At 39.3% G+C, this 13,061-nt stretch overlaps 1 protein-coding gene across 1 annotated transcript in view; it reads left to right on the forward strand.

Annotated features, from left to right (window-relative positions):
- The window catches only part of ptprdb (protein tyrosine phosphatase receptor type Db), a 218,718-nt gene that overhangs the window by 177,582 nt on the left and 28,075 nt on the right, over positions 1–13,061 (forward strand). The window contains exons 23-32 of the mRNA XM_084715473.1: positions 379–966; positions 1,369–1,463; positions 2,188–2,444; positions 4,321–4,414; positions 5,937–6,161; positions 6,264–6,424; positions 8,696–8,707; positions 9,611–9,723; positions 9,850–9,891; positions 11,000–11,097. Of these exons, the coding sequence (XP_084571599.1) occupies positions 379–966; positions 1,369–1,463; positions 2,188–2,444; positions 4,321–4,414; positions 5,937–6,161; positions 6,264–6,424; positions 8,696–8,707; positions 9,611–9,723; positions 9,850–9,891; positions 11,000–11,097 (1,685 nt within the window). The remainder of the gene's footprint in view (positions 1–378; positions 967–1,368; positions 1,464–2,187; positions 2,445–4,320; positions 4,415–5,936; positions 6,162–6,263; positions 6,425–8,695; positions 8,708–9,610; positions 9,724–9,849; positions 9,892–10,999; positions 11,098–13,061) is intronic.

The following is a 13,061-nucleotide window of genomic DNA, read 5'->3' on the forward strand; positions in this document are numbered from 1 at the left end:
GGTGGTGGTTTAAATAAAAAAAAGTTAGTTTAAAGGTTTGGTGAAACATAATTTAAAGTAAACGATGATTTAATTGAGTGTAAAAATGAATTCTTGTTGGTGCAACTCAGCCATAGAGCTACAAAAGCACACACAACCACACACTGCTAGTAAGGATCTCTGAGACTAAAGCATCACTAATGATCATTAGAGGCCATTAAATCATTGAATTGGTTTATGTCTCACTCTGTCACACCTTGCTATGCAAGTAAAAAGCCATCATTTGGTGCGACATTAATCATATTTTGCAGTTTTGCTTGAGGCAATGAATAATGTGCTTTGCAATTATCCTCTAATTATCTTTTCATCATTCTCTCTCCCCGTTTTCCCTTTTTCTAGTGCCTGAGAAGCCCAAACTGATTGTGAGTGCCACTGATTCAGGTACTGCTCTGCTTCAGTGGTACCCATCGCCCAACCCGCCCACCCCGCTCCTGGGTTACCGCCTCACCTTTGGACGCATCGACGTCCTGCCCTTTACGGTGGTGGAGTTCCCCACCAAGGAGAGCCGCTACACTGCCCAGGACATCCACAAGGGAGCTAACTATGTGTTCAGACTCTCCGCCCGGAACAAAATGGGCTATGGTGAGGAGGCCGTGAAGGAGGTGACTACTCCTGAAGATGCTCCAAGTGGATACCCAGAGAACATCATCTTAGAGGAGGCGTCTGCCAACACCCTGCGGCTGGCGTGGAAATCAGTCCCGCTAATTGAGCAAAATGGGAAAATTGTGAAGTACTCGGTGCTGTACAGGGATATAAACAGTCGTGGGAACGCCTCGGAAGTTGTGGTGCCCGCTCCGGGGTCGAGTGTTTTGTTGGAGAGTCTGAGTGCCGATACTGTGTATGATGTCAGGTTGTGCGCATTCACAGCTGTTGGCCCCGGGCCGTACAGCCCCAGCGTCCAGTTTAGGACGCAGCGGCTAGACCAAGGTAGGACTCACACTCACTCCCTAACAACCCATCTTCATCGCTCAGGATGCAACACACGCTTCCTAACAGTGCATTTATTGTGCACACTAAGTCCCACATGCACACACACTCTCAGACATCTGGTGACAACATCCTAAGTGTCGTTTTTCGTTGTCTTGTCACTGTAGTCTTAGACCCAACGTGCTTTTCCCAAAACAAGGTAAGAGTCTTGGGTCTTGGGCGAGTTCCCCGTCCCGTCACACTCACTGTGTGTTGATCAGAGCAGATAGATAGCTTGAGACTGGTACTAGACAATGATACACAGGTAAGGACATTACTTTTGCTTCAGTGCAGAGAGATTGAATGAGCCTGGAATCATATTCATGCTTTTTTGTTTTATTTTTTTTTATTTTTGTTCCTCAGTTTTTGCCACCAACTTCAGAGTAAAGGCTGCCATGAAGAACTCTGTGCTGCTGTCCTGGGAGATCCGAGACAAGAACCCTGCCCAGCCATTCACCGTAAGCAGATTGGCATTTTATCATTTTTAAATGTAGTTAAATTAAAAAAAACAACATTGGGTGCTCCCATAGCTCAGTTGGTAGAGCGTTCGCCCCATGTACTCAGGCTGCTGGTCCTCTGCAGCGGTCACTGGTTCAATTCCCACCTGTGGCCTGTTTGCTGCATGTCATTCCCCTCTCTCTGCCCCCTTTCCTGTCATATCTTCAGCTGTCCCTAGCCAAATAAAGGCAAAAGCCCAAAAAATAATCTTTAAACAAAAAAAACCCAAAAACATAAAGACAGGGTGCAAATAACGGATGAGGAAATGACCTGTTCTACAATGGCTCACATTGTAAATTCAGCATATTTTATTATATTATTTCCAAACAGTCATGCCTATTTTCTCATTGTTAGTTTGCTGTTAATTAATTTCAACTCTTCCTGTTTGATAATTGATAAAGCCTTGCAGTCATATAATGCCTCTTGAGCTGCTGGAAGGCTTTTAATGCAAAATTAGCTAGAGGAAGTGCACCCACAGTCGACAACAGGCAAAAACATGGAGACTTTGTACTCAAGTATAATCAAATATACCAATAAAATTAAAGGGGAAATTGAAAAATGATGTCCCCTGTGAAATAAACTCCTGGTTCATACTGTTCAGGCAAATGAAGGCCTTGGGCTCTGTTTTGGAACTTTTTTCTCCCCTATGTCCTCTGAAATTTAACTAAACTACTCCGTGTCCAGATCCTGTATGGAAAGGGCCAGTCTGTGGAGGTGGACGGGAAGCAGACTCAGAAGCTGATCACTGGTTTGGAGCCAGACACCCAGTACTCCTTTCTGCTCACCAACCGGGCCAACAGTGCAGGAGGTCTGCAGCACCGCGTCACTGCCACCACCGCCCCGGACATCCTCAAAACCAAACCCATGGTGGTGGGAAAGACCAACGCAGACGGCATGGTGACTGTGCAGCTACCAACCGTTCAGACCGCGGCCAAAGTCAGGTAGTGATGATCGATGAGTGAAGGAGAGAGAAGAGAATAAGAGTGAAGGATGTGGTAATAAAGCAATGACTAGATGTGAGATTTCTTTTATCGGGACCAAGGTCTTTATTATTTTCATGTTTACATCATGGTGTGAAATACTAATATCTGAGACACCTTCTTTGGCTCTTGAGATGACATAAAAGTCTCAAAAGCAAAATTTTGGGGGGTCTCTGGAGAAATCTTTAATAAAATTATTTGTCAATTGCAATTGTGACTCAATTGTCATTTAAAACAGAACTTAACCCATCCCCCCCAACACCCCCACCCACCTACTATCATGGCCCTGTAATAAGATCGATACATATCCACCGTTAAGACGACAGAAATTCCCCTGATTTCTATCCCTAATAAGGAGCTGCTTTTCAGCATGATGCCTGTGTGAATACACTTGCCAGTTGTCTTAAGTCCAGGGACTCCACCTTTTATTCTTATTTTAACTTTAAGAACAAACTCTTATCTACAATGGCAGTTTGGTAAAAGGCAAAAGTCTCTTGAGGAAAGGGGGTAGAATCTAAAAAAGGGTATCAAAAAAGTCCCCCCATACATAAAGGCTAGGTAGAAATGTCATGTCCTGATTTATGATCAGTTTAATGTTCTAATGCGTTGCTGTTAAATGTGCGTATTTTTGATAGTAATCCATGCAGAATTTGCTCCAATTAGCTTCTTTTCAAATGAATTCTTCTACAGACCCTGTGAGGTAATTCCACTCCTTCCTCCTGCTGCTGCTTTTCATTTATTGGTCTATCAGGAGGGATTTCTCTGAGTTGGCAGCAAAGCAAGTCTGAGAACTCCCACAAAAGGGCCAAATGAAGCACAAAGCTGATAATCTCATCTGTTTTTTTGTGTAACCAAGAACAAATATAGACACCAAGTGGAAGCAGTCTTTCGGTGTTAAATCACAACCTGAATCATCCCACTACACCACTCACATGTTCTCACAGACATTTTCCTGAAACTTGTAGCTTGTTTTGTTGGATTTTTTGAGTTTCAGACAACAGTTTGCTCATCAGTCTGAAGTCTTTCTTATCATTGGGCCTTGTACAACACAAAATATATTTAGTTTGATGTTGAAATTACTTAATGACCACAATGAAAACACAGCTAGCATTTTTTAAACTGGATTAGTTTTTGGGGGATTTCTACCCTCAATGATTTATCCACTCTAAATGCAGAATTACCCATTTTAATCACACGTTGTTTTATTTTTCTTGGTATTTGGGCTGTAACAAATCATTTTCTCACATCTCATCAGCTACTTTTTACTGTATCACCCGGCTTAGTAGTGTACGCTCCAGTGCGAGCATGGAGCACTGGAGTGAGTCATCTGTTGAGGATGATTTCTGTGTCTGTGCCCTCATCGCTTCTGGTCTGACTGCTTCTGAAAAATTCCCCTACTCCAGTGACATTGTTTTTGTTTCACACGTGGCTTCAGACACAGCGCTCTGTTCCAAAAACAACCACACTGTTTAGATTTAGAGCGCGGCGTCACAGCAGCTGCTGCTGCAGAAATATGCTGTATTAATGATACAACACTTCATAGATCTTTAAAGTACAGCACTGAAGGAATAGTTTGACATTTTAGGAAATATCCTTATTCCCTCTCCTGCCAAGAGTAAGATGAGATCGACACCACTCTTATGTGTGACAGTGGCATCAATCTTTTCATCTAACTTTCAGAAAAAAGAAAGAAAGAAAGAAGTGTGCATCACAAAATGTCGACTTATTCCTATAAATGTCAGATCACTGATGTTTCTCCTGGGAATGAAATGTTTAAAAAATTGCTTGTTTATAGTATGTTTTCTTCAGCCTAAACCCAGTTCACGTTGTGTTTCAGAGGTTATTATGTGGTGGTGGTGCCACTGAAGAAGCAGAGAGGAGGGAAGTTCCTGAATCCCTGGGAAGACCCCGACCAGATGAACCTGGATGAGGTGAGACAAGGAGCAGACAGGAGATTACACCAATAAAAAAAAACAAATAGTGGTCATAATAAAGACCTTATTGTGATGACATTTACATTCAATATGATACAATTTAAAGACACCAGTAAAGCTGATGTTGAGGGAACTGATGATGCTGTTGAATATGGTAAAGAGAATATTACGTAGAAAAGCTACAGATTATTATTTTTCTCATCAACAGAACTGAGACCCAAGTGTTACATTTTAATCAGTTTGTACTAGTTTACCACAGGGCTTTGTCTTTTTTCTCTCTTGGGTACAGATGATTGTTGTAGTAAGTATAAAATATGTCTCTTCTCAGTCAGTCAGATCAAAACCATAATGCAAGAATTTTGTGGACAGGTTTGACATCTTTTTTTTTAGATTTAAATATATCCAAAACTGCAGAAAGTTTTCTAACAATTGTCATTCAGTTCATATAAGTATTGAAATCAACCAGACATCCAAATACATGGGAACTGTGTTTGTTCTTTTCTCAAAAGTAATTTATTTGCCGGTTTACATCCATTCAAAGGGACAAGAAAGTATTGAAAATGTTGTTAACCTCGTCCTTTTTAGTACAAGAAATGGTCATTTATATATGGACTGATGCACTTGCATCTTAGGATATTGTTGGCCAGCCATGGACTGGCCAATTAATCTGTATCGTTTAACTCTTTCTAACATGATATTTATATTTTTAGATAATTTTCCATGTGTACTTTTTTTTTTTTGCAAACTCTCTTTGCCTCAAATTGCCCCTTGAAAGGTGAATATTTTGAACTGGACTGGATTTCACATAAACATAGCACAGTGCTGAGTCTACTGGCTCTGGTGCATCAGACAGACTATTTGTGTCTTTTTATGAGAAGGTAGACGACCTGGCCATCCATTGCCTGTTCAGTCCAAACAATGCTTTCACATAACATTTCCCATCTAATGCCTTTTTTCTAAAGACTTCATCACCTCATTACGCTGTTCTGAAAGCACATTCATGTGTGTGAAATTAGTTTGAATAGAGTTTTTATGGTGCCCACTGTCTCAGTGGATAAATGTGGTAGCAATTCAGTTGATGATGAAGACATTTGTGCTTAGGTGATAATGTTCTATACAGCCCATTGTTCCTTCACTGATGAGGGTTTTTGTGTGAGGTAAAATTACCAAAAGTGCCCGTCTTTTCCAAGGATTTTTTGTTATAAAAACTCAGGAATACAATTTCCAAATATTATGCAATGTTTGGGGGTTTTTGGGGGGGGTGGATAATATCACAGTTGTAGAAAGATGATTACAATGCTTTTACTGTATCAGAGAAATTAAAGTGTTGTGATTCATGGCCTTCAGCTTTGTTTGAGCTTGGCATATATTAGATGAAAATTATACTTGCTATTCTCCCATTTAATTTAATTTCTCATCTTTTCTATCAAATTCTTTGTTTCCTTTGTTTCAATTCTCTATTTCCTCTTCTCCTCTGTCTGTCTCGCGTCTCCCGTCCTCTGTTTTTCTTCCCTTCCAGCTCCTGAAAGAGATCAACAGGACCAGCATCAGTCGAGCCCTCCGTATCCGCAGACAGGCCAGCCAATCAGACCCCAGGGCCTACGTCACTGCTCACTTTAAGACCCTCCCCCAAGAGTTCACACTAGGTGATGGCCGAAACCATGGTGACTTCCGCAACCGTCCACTGCAAAACGGACAGGAATATGTTTTCTTTGTGCTCGCACTACTCGACCTCTCTGAGAATGTGAGTAAAAACACAAACACACCCACAGAGTTCAACTGTCTAAATAAAGTTTTGTCTTATTTATACGTCAAAATAAATAAATAAAACCTCATCTCCCTCCAGACTATGTTTGCCACTAGCCCTTATTCTGATCCCGTGACCTCATCTGACGTGGATCCGCAACCAATCGTGGACGAGGAGGAGGGTCTGTTGTGGGTGGTGGGGCCTGTGTTGGCTGTCATCTTCATCGTCTGCATCGTCATCGCCATTCTCCTCTTCAAGAGGTAAGAACGGCATGACGGAGCCAGGAAGACCTGAAAATGATTTAACGGAGTATTAGATTGGTTAGAAAAGGAAGAAGAGAATTACAAAGTGTTTTGCTGAATACAAGATAAAGAAAAATAATTATAAAAGCAGCTTACATCTTCCACAGAAGGGCAACACATACTCTGTAGGGATTAACTTGTATTTTAGGGGCAGTATATTTAATTCTACTGATCTTTAAATTTTATTCTTTGCCTGTGGTAATTTTGTCCCTATCAAGCAGCAGTTCTTAAATAGCCTTTAAGAGAGCAAGGTCATAAACAAGAACTATTGTAAGTTATCTCTGAGACAGGTACACAATTTATAATCCTTTACATTACTTCTCTGAACTGTTGCTTTAGAGCAGGGGTTTTCAATGCCAAAAAGTATTGATTGGGTCACATGAAAGAATTAAATATTATTTGCTTTTGTAACTCCTGTCATTCGGATTTTGGGGATAATCAATTGTGGTTTCCATAATGCTTTGGTAGATGTAAACAGGAAGTATAATGTTTCCATGCAGCAAGTTGATTAGCTGTGAGCTTTTTACACTCACCTTTAAAAGCATGCTGAATTAGTTATTAGCAGCAATTCACCCTTGGATTTACAGACAACTATCACTGGATTATTTTGTTACTGAAGGAAATTTAAAAGCGTTATGATACTCAGACAAGTTCTGGCATTAAAATGACCAACATTTGATTCTGCATGAAGATAATTGTGACTTTATGGATTTATTATCCATGATGACTTTGAAAAGGAGTATGAATTTTAAGGACAATTGCAGCAAACAGGCACTAAGAACCTCAGTGGCTTTTCACCTCATGCAGTACCTTTGCTCATGTGTTATAGCAAACCCCTTGAACATTTAATCAGTAGCACTCATGGCAATTGCAGCCACGCAAAATTAAATTTTGAGATGTCAAAATGTCATTTCCACTAGTGAAAACTAAATTGCTACTAGTCACCCCTACTGATTAAGTGTTAAAAGGGCTTCACATAAGGTGAGATATCTCCATGTCCCTTTTATAACAAGTCAGGATTGAATTTAGATATAAAAAAAAAATGAATGTCCACCAGTCAAAATGTCATTGTAGATATCTTCACTTTACACATCTGAAATGAATATGCTACTTAGAGCTACATATCTGAAATCGTTTGTTGATATGTCAGACATTGAATTAGACATTAGAAATGCAACTGTTGAAATGCAGTTTCCACTAGTCACAATCCTTTTTCAGCATGTGGAAGTCCAATTGTATTTGTTCTTATTGGTGAAGAAGGAGTTACTGATATCTGTGAATTAGTTTTGACAAGTCGAAATGTAATTTCTGCATGTGACAATACATATTGTTACATATAATTGTTTAATGGATATCTTAAACTAACATTTCAACCTGCTCGAATGTTAATTTCCACAAGTGAAAACTAAATTGCTACTAGTCAGCCCTGCTGATGTAACGTTCAACATTCCCACACTCCCCATAGTTTGAAAACCTGCACTTTAGAGGGACCTCGCCCTCCAACAAAGCCCAGTTCGTTCAATATGTTTCCATTATTGATGAAACATGTAGCACTAATGTCGGTTAATAATATATGATAATATTCATATCTGAGTTTAGCTCACATGCTTTCATAGAAATATAATTGTTGTTTTTTTTTCAGTAATCTGTTGTAGAAATCTATATACAGGGAGCAGTGTTAGATACCGTAACAGATCAGGGGAGATAACATCATCTGCCATTAGCATTTTTCATGATAATCATCTGTTCTCCTGGCTGGAGCTTTGTTAATGCGCATGAATAATTACCGTGAATGTGGCATTGCAAAATGATTAGCCTTTATGGTAATAATATAACAGTTCATGAGCCCTAGAATGTAACCTGTGGTGACCCACAGCCATTAATGTGTCGCTTGTGGTTCAGTTGCACCTTGTAACATATTTCCAGTTTGTTATTATACAGTAGATGTCATAGTTAGAGGGTGTGCTGGGAGATAATATGTATGAAGTGTTGTGTAAAATCAGGGGAAGAGTTTTTGTCCTTTAGATTTACATCCACTGATTATTTTTGTGTCGATAGACGGGGCTGTTTATCATATCCAACACTGTAAAAGGACACTGATGAGTTTAACTGAGAAGGATAGAGTGATGTGTTCAGCGTTGCTTTTGTCCCTGACGTTTGTTGATCGGACACTAATGTTATTCATCCTTGTCTGTTCTTTTATCTGCTCCTCTCCCTGTTTGGATCCAGCAAACCTGACAGGTAAACAAACACCACCTATTACCATTTCCTCTGTCCTACAGGGCTGTTTTTTTTTCCCCTGCAAAGCCTTTGCAAAGAATGTTTTAGATAATAGATCCCAGAAGAGTCAAGATTAACCTGATGTTTCTTTGATGATTGCATGGTAACCTTCAGTTCACTGGATAAATTAGACTACAGAAGTTGTACAACTAATCCGCTGCATTTGATGAAGATATGAGGCATAAAATCAAATAGTGAATATTCAGTGTAGGGATCGATGACAGCCACACTGCATGAGTTTGTTCCATGTCGATGATTTTAAGCAAAAAAGAATGTAAAAGCTAAGAAAATGAGAGTAGATGTCACTTACTGTAACTCCATGCAGTCTCCCGCCTCCATCCCAGACAATGAGCAAGTCATTAACACATAAAAAGCTGCAACACCAAACCAGCAGTCAACCAAAGCTCCGGTACAATTTAAAACAGAAATGTCCTGAAAATTACAGCTATGCCAGTAAATGTCCAAGAAGCAATTTTATGTGACTTGCTCTGGTCTGTTTATTCAAACACAAATCCCATAAATTGAGGTTATGTGTAGGTTTAATTCCCACATTTCCACAGATGCAGCATTTTTTTCATGCAGTAAAAAGTGAAGTGCATGTAAAGACTGTTTGTTGATTGAGGTTGCAAATTTTGTGCCTGTTCCTTACAACAATCGATTGATCATTAATAATAAATATGATACAAAATGCCTGTTTTTTATAATTTTCTTCATTTTAATGTTATTCTTTTTTTCTTGTCAATTATTGACATTTCTAGACTATCGATTAATTACCATTTACATTTTTAATCAGTTAATTTTTTATAGTAATTAATTGATTAATGATTAATAATTAACATCCCTGTTGTTGATGTATTATTCCAGAAAAAGGGCTGAGGCTGAGGGCAGGAAGGGCAGTTTCCCCTGCAGCAAAGCCATGTCGTCCCACCATCCCACTGATCCTGTGGAGCTACGCAGAATCAATTTCCAGACTCCAGGTGAACTAGACACACCTACACGCACACACATGCTGCCACAGACACCATGTGTAGCTGTGTTGATGTGTAATTTCAAAAGTATTAGTTGTATTTATAAGATTAACCTTGGTGTTGTTTCCCTTTCAGCCTACCGTGTATCAGTGTACCGCGGTTATCGCCGTTTGTCAAGTTAGTTGGTCTTAGTCCACCGCAGATCTTCTCTTCCTCCTGCTGTCATTTTTTAAACTTCTTATCACGTTTGTTTTCTTTCTTTCTTTCTTTCTTTCTTTCTTTCTTTCTTACAGCAACATATTGCTGCCATGCGAGTAAACATGAGAAGACTAAGATGTTTTTCATGTTAAAACAAGATACTTACACATTATTACAACATATAAACTTATCATGTTATAATAGAAACTTTTCTTGTTACAACAATATTATTTATCTTGTTATTATGTGAAATATTGCTATAATGTGATAACTTACTATAACATTAAATGTTTCCTGTTATGACATGATAACTTACTTATAAAATAAACAATAATTTTACACAAAGTATTAATTTTAAAATGATTTTTAGTTGAAAAATTATTATTCCTCCAGAGTCAGAACTGCTCCACAGCAACAATCTTACACAGAAATAACAGACCTTTAAGGTACAGTTACGATTACAGCGTGAAAATATCTTCTTATATACGTAAAAAACATTTCTTGTTTTAACGTGAAAAACATCTTGTTATAACAATAACAACAATTTTCTTTTTCTGGCACAGCAGCAATATACTTTCTTTCTTTCTTTCCTTCTTTCTTTCTTTCTTTCTTCCTCTCCTTCTTTCCTTCTTTCCTTCCCTACCATTTTCATGCTAACTAACCTTCCATCCCATAATAGGATGAAGCTGCTTGAATTGACAACATTTCATCAAAATGCCTCTGGAATACTTCTTTGAAAAAAAAAATCGCCCTCCAAAATATTTCATGCTAAATTTTTAACCGCCTGTGTCATCTTCTTTTTTTATCCTCACCAGCAGTGTGCATATACTCTGAGGACATGTTACTGTGCCTCAGTAACTTTCACAACACGCACATTGTTCTTCTGTCTGTCTGCCTGGAGAGAAAATGGTCACTTAACCAAAAAAAGAAAAAAAAAAACACTTCCATTTGCTTCCTCCACTGACTATGGACAGAACACTAAACAACACCTCCTCTGAGAATCCTCACTCTTAACATTTTCCTCCAAAAAGACTTTAGTCGGTACATGTATCCAAATGGCCTCTTTTTCTATTTCTGTGCTCGGCAGGCATGGCGAGTCACCCGCCCGTCCCCATCTCTGAGCTGGCAGATCACATTGAGCGCCTCAAGGCAAACGACAATCTCAAGTTCTCTCAAGAGTACGAGGTAGGAATGCTGATTATCTGTCCCTGAAAATCTTAAACTTGGGAAATTCATCTGGTTTTGATGCAGTCACACACATATTCATCTTTGACTTGTCTTTTTTTTTTTTTTTTTTTGCTCTGTTTCAATTTCAGTGGTTAGATTCAGCCTCACATCATCTCTGCTCTTAAGTCGCATTTTGATTCGTCTTCATAGAACGATACAAGATAAAGCACATTTTCCTCTCTCTACTGTCTTGTTGTTATCTATACAAATATAACGGGGGGGAAATTGAAATTGCAAGCTCAAAGAGAGTTTGCTTACAGCCAGATGGTTATCAAGGCCTCATTTCTACGCTCTGGTGGAGAAAGAGGCGAAACAGAGATAGAAATAAAGAGGCAGCGACAGACAGCAGACTTCACCAAGAGATACAAGAGGCAAGTGTTCTCTGCGAGGAAAAAAAAAAGACGCTTCTTGATTAGTTTCTTCCAACTTGCAGCACAGTTAATGTGGGCATCTACTGGGAGATAACAATGTGCCTGAACTCGATGTGCTGATGCTGAACTGTGGCACTGAAGAAAAAAGAAAAACATCAGTATACTCTGAGAAGTAAAGGTGCTAACTAGAACCATAAGAACTTCTTCAGCTTGTCCCCATAGGAGAACCTTTTATAAAGGTTCTAATCCTTTTAAAGACTTCTACTGGAACGTAAAGTAGAGGGTTACACGTAGAACCATCTCTGAAGGTTCAGAGAGTTTGGAGTAACGTTTCCACGCTAACAAGAACCCACCCAGGAACCTTTTTTGTTGCAATGGTTTTATCTATAACACATTCAGGAGGTTATACCAAGAACCTTTTCCTATTAGGTCAGGTCTATAAGATTTTATTCAGAACCCACCAAGGGGGTTCTACTGAGAACCTTTTTTGTTCTAACGGTTTTATCTAGAACTTCTTTTGTTCCAAGGATTTTGTCTAGAACCCACTGAAGGGGGTTCTACAGAGAACCATTTTTTAAATTGCCCAAGGTTCTTTATCTAGTACACACCTGCGGCTTTTACAAAGAACCTTTATATATTCCAAGGGTTTTATCTAGAAAACACCCAGGGGTTCTACCAAGACCCTTTGTTAAAAAATGTTGCACAGGTTTTATCTAGAACCCACCAGGGTGTTCTACAGAGAATCTTTTAAAAAAATATATTCCAAAGGTTTTACCTAGAACTCATCCAGGATATTTTACTGAGAACCTTTTTTTATATTCCAAGGGATTTACCTAGAATCCACCTAGGAGGTTCCATCTAGAACCTTTTTATACTCCAAGGTTTTTACCTAGAACCCATGTTTCACCTTTAGGATTTTTTGTTCCCAGGGTTTTATCTAGAACACACTTAGGGGGTTCTGCAGTTAATGTTTTTTATATTTTACGGTACAGAAAACCCTTGATGAAAACCCTTTCTTCCAGTAGGGGTTCATCAGAGGCAAATGGTTCTAAGTAGAACCTCAGCACTTCAGGAAGAACCTTTATTTCTAAGAGTGTTGAGATATTTCCCACCGTACCAGCTGTGTAGCAAATAGCACTAGCATTACAATGAGCTCCACAGAGAGCTATTAAAGGGGTAAAAATGTTTTCTTTTCCCTGCAACAAAAAGGAAAAAACTCAGTTTAGACCGACGGCCTCTGGGTGAAAGAGGAGACATAAGGCTCTAATTGGCTACCACAAGAGAGAGACAAATTGTGTGCGACAGAGACACATATACAGAGAGGAAGACAAGGACACATTATGCAAAGAGTAGAAAAACACAGCGAGAACGTTTTAGGGAGAGAAGTGTCGGCAGAGAGGATAAAGGAGGGTGGAAGAGACAGTGAGGGAGAAGCCGTATGTAATTGTGGTGCGAGTTGGAACCACTCTGTTGAGCCTCACATTCTCTCTGCATGACTGTGCGCTTTGTTCAGTTCTGAACCCCTAACGAGGGAACGAGAGAGATGGAAGG

Source organism: Lutjanus erythropterus, chromosome 3 (genome assembly GCF_056507025.1).
Source record: "Lutjanus erythropterus isolate fLutEry1 chromosome 3, fLutEry1.hap2, whole genome shotgun sequence".
In the NCBI taxonomy this organism is placed as follows: Eukaryota; Metazoa; Chordata; class Actinopteri; order Lutjaniformes; family Lutjanidae; genus Lutjanus; species Lutjanus erythropterus.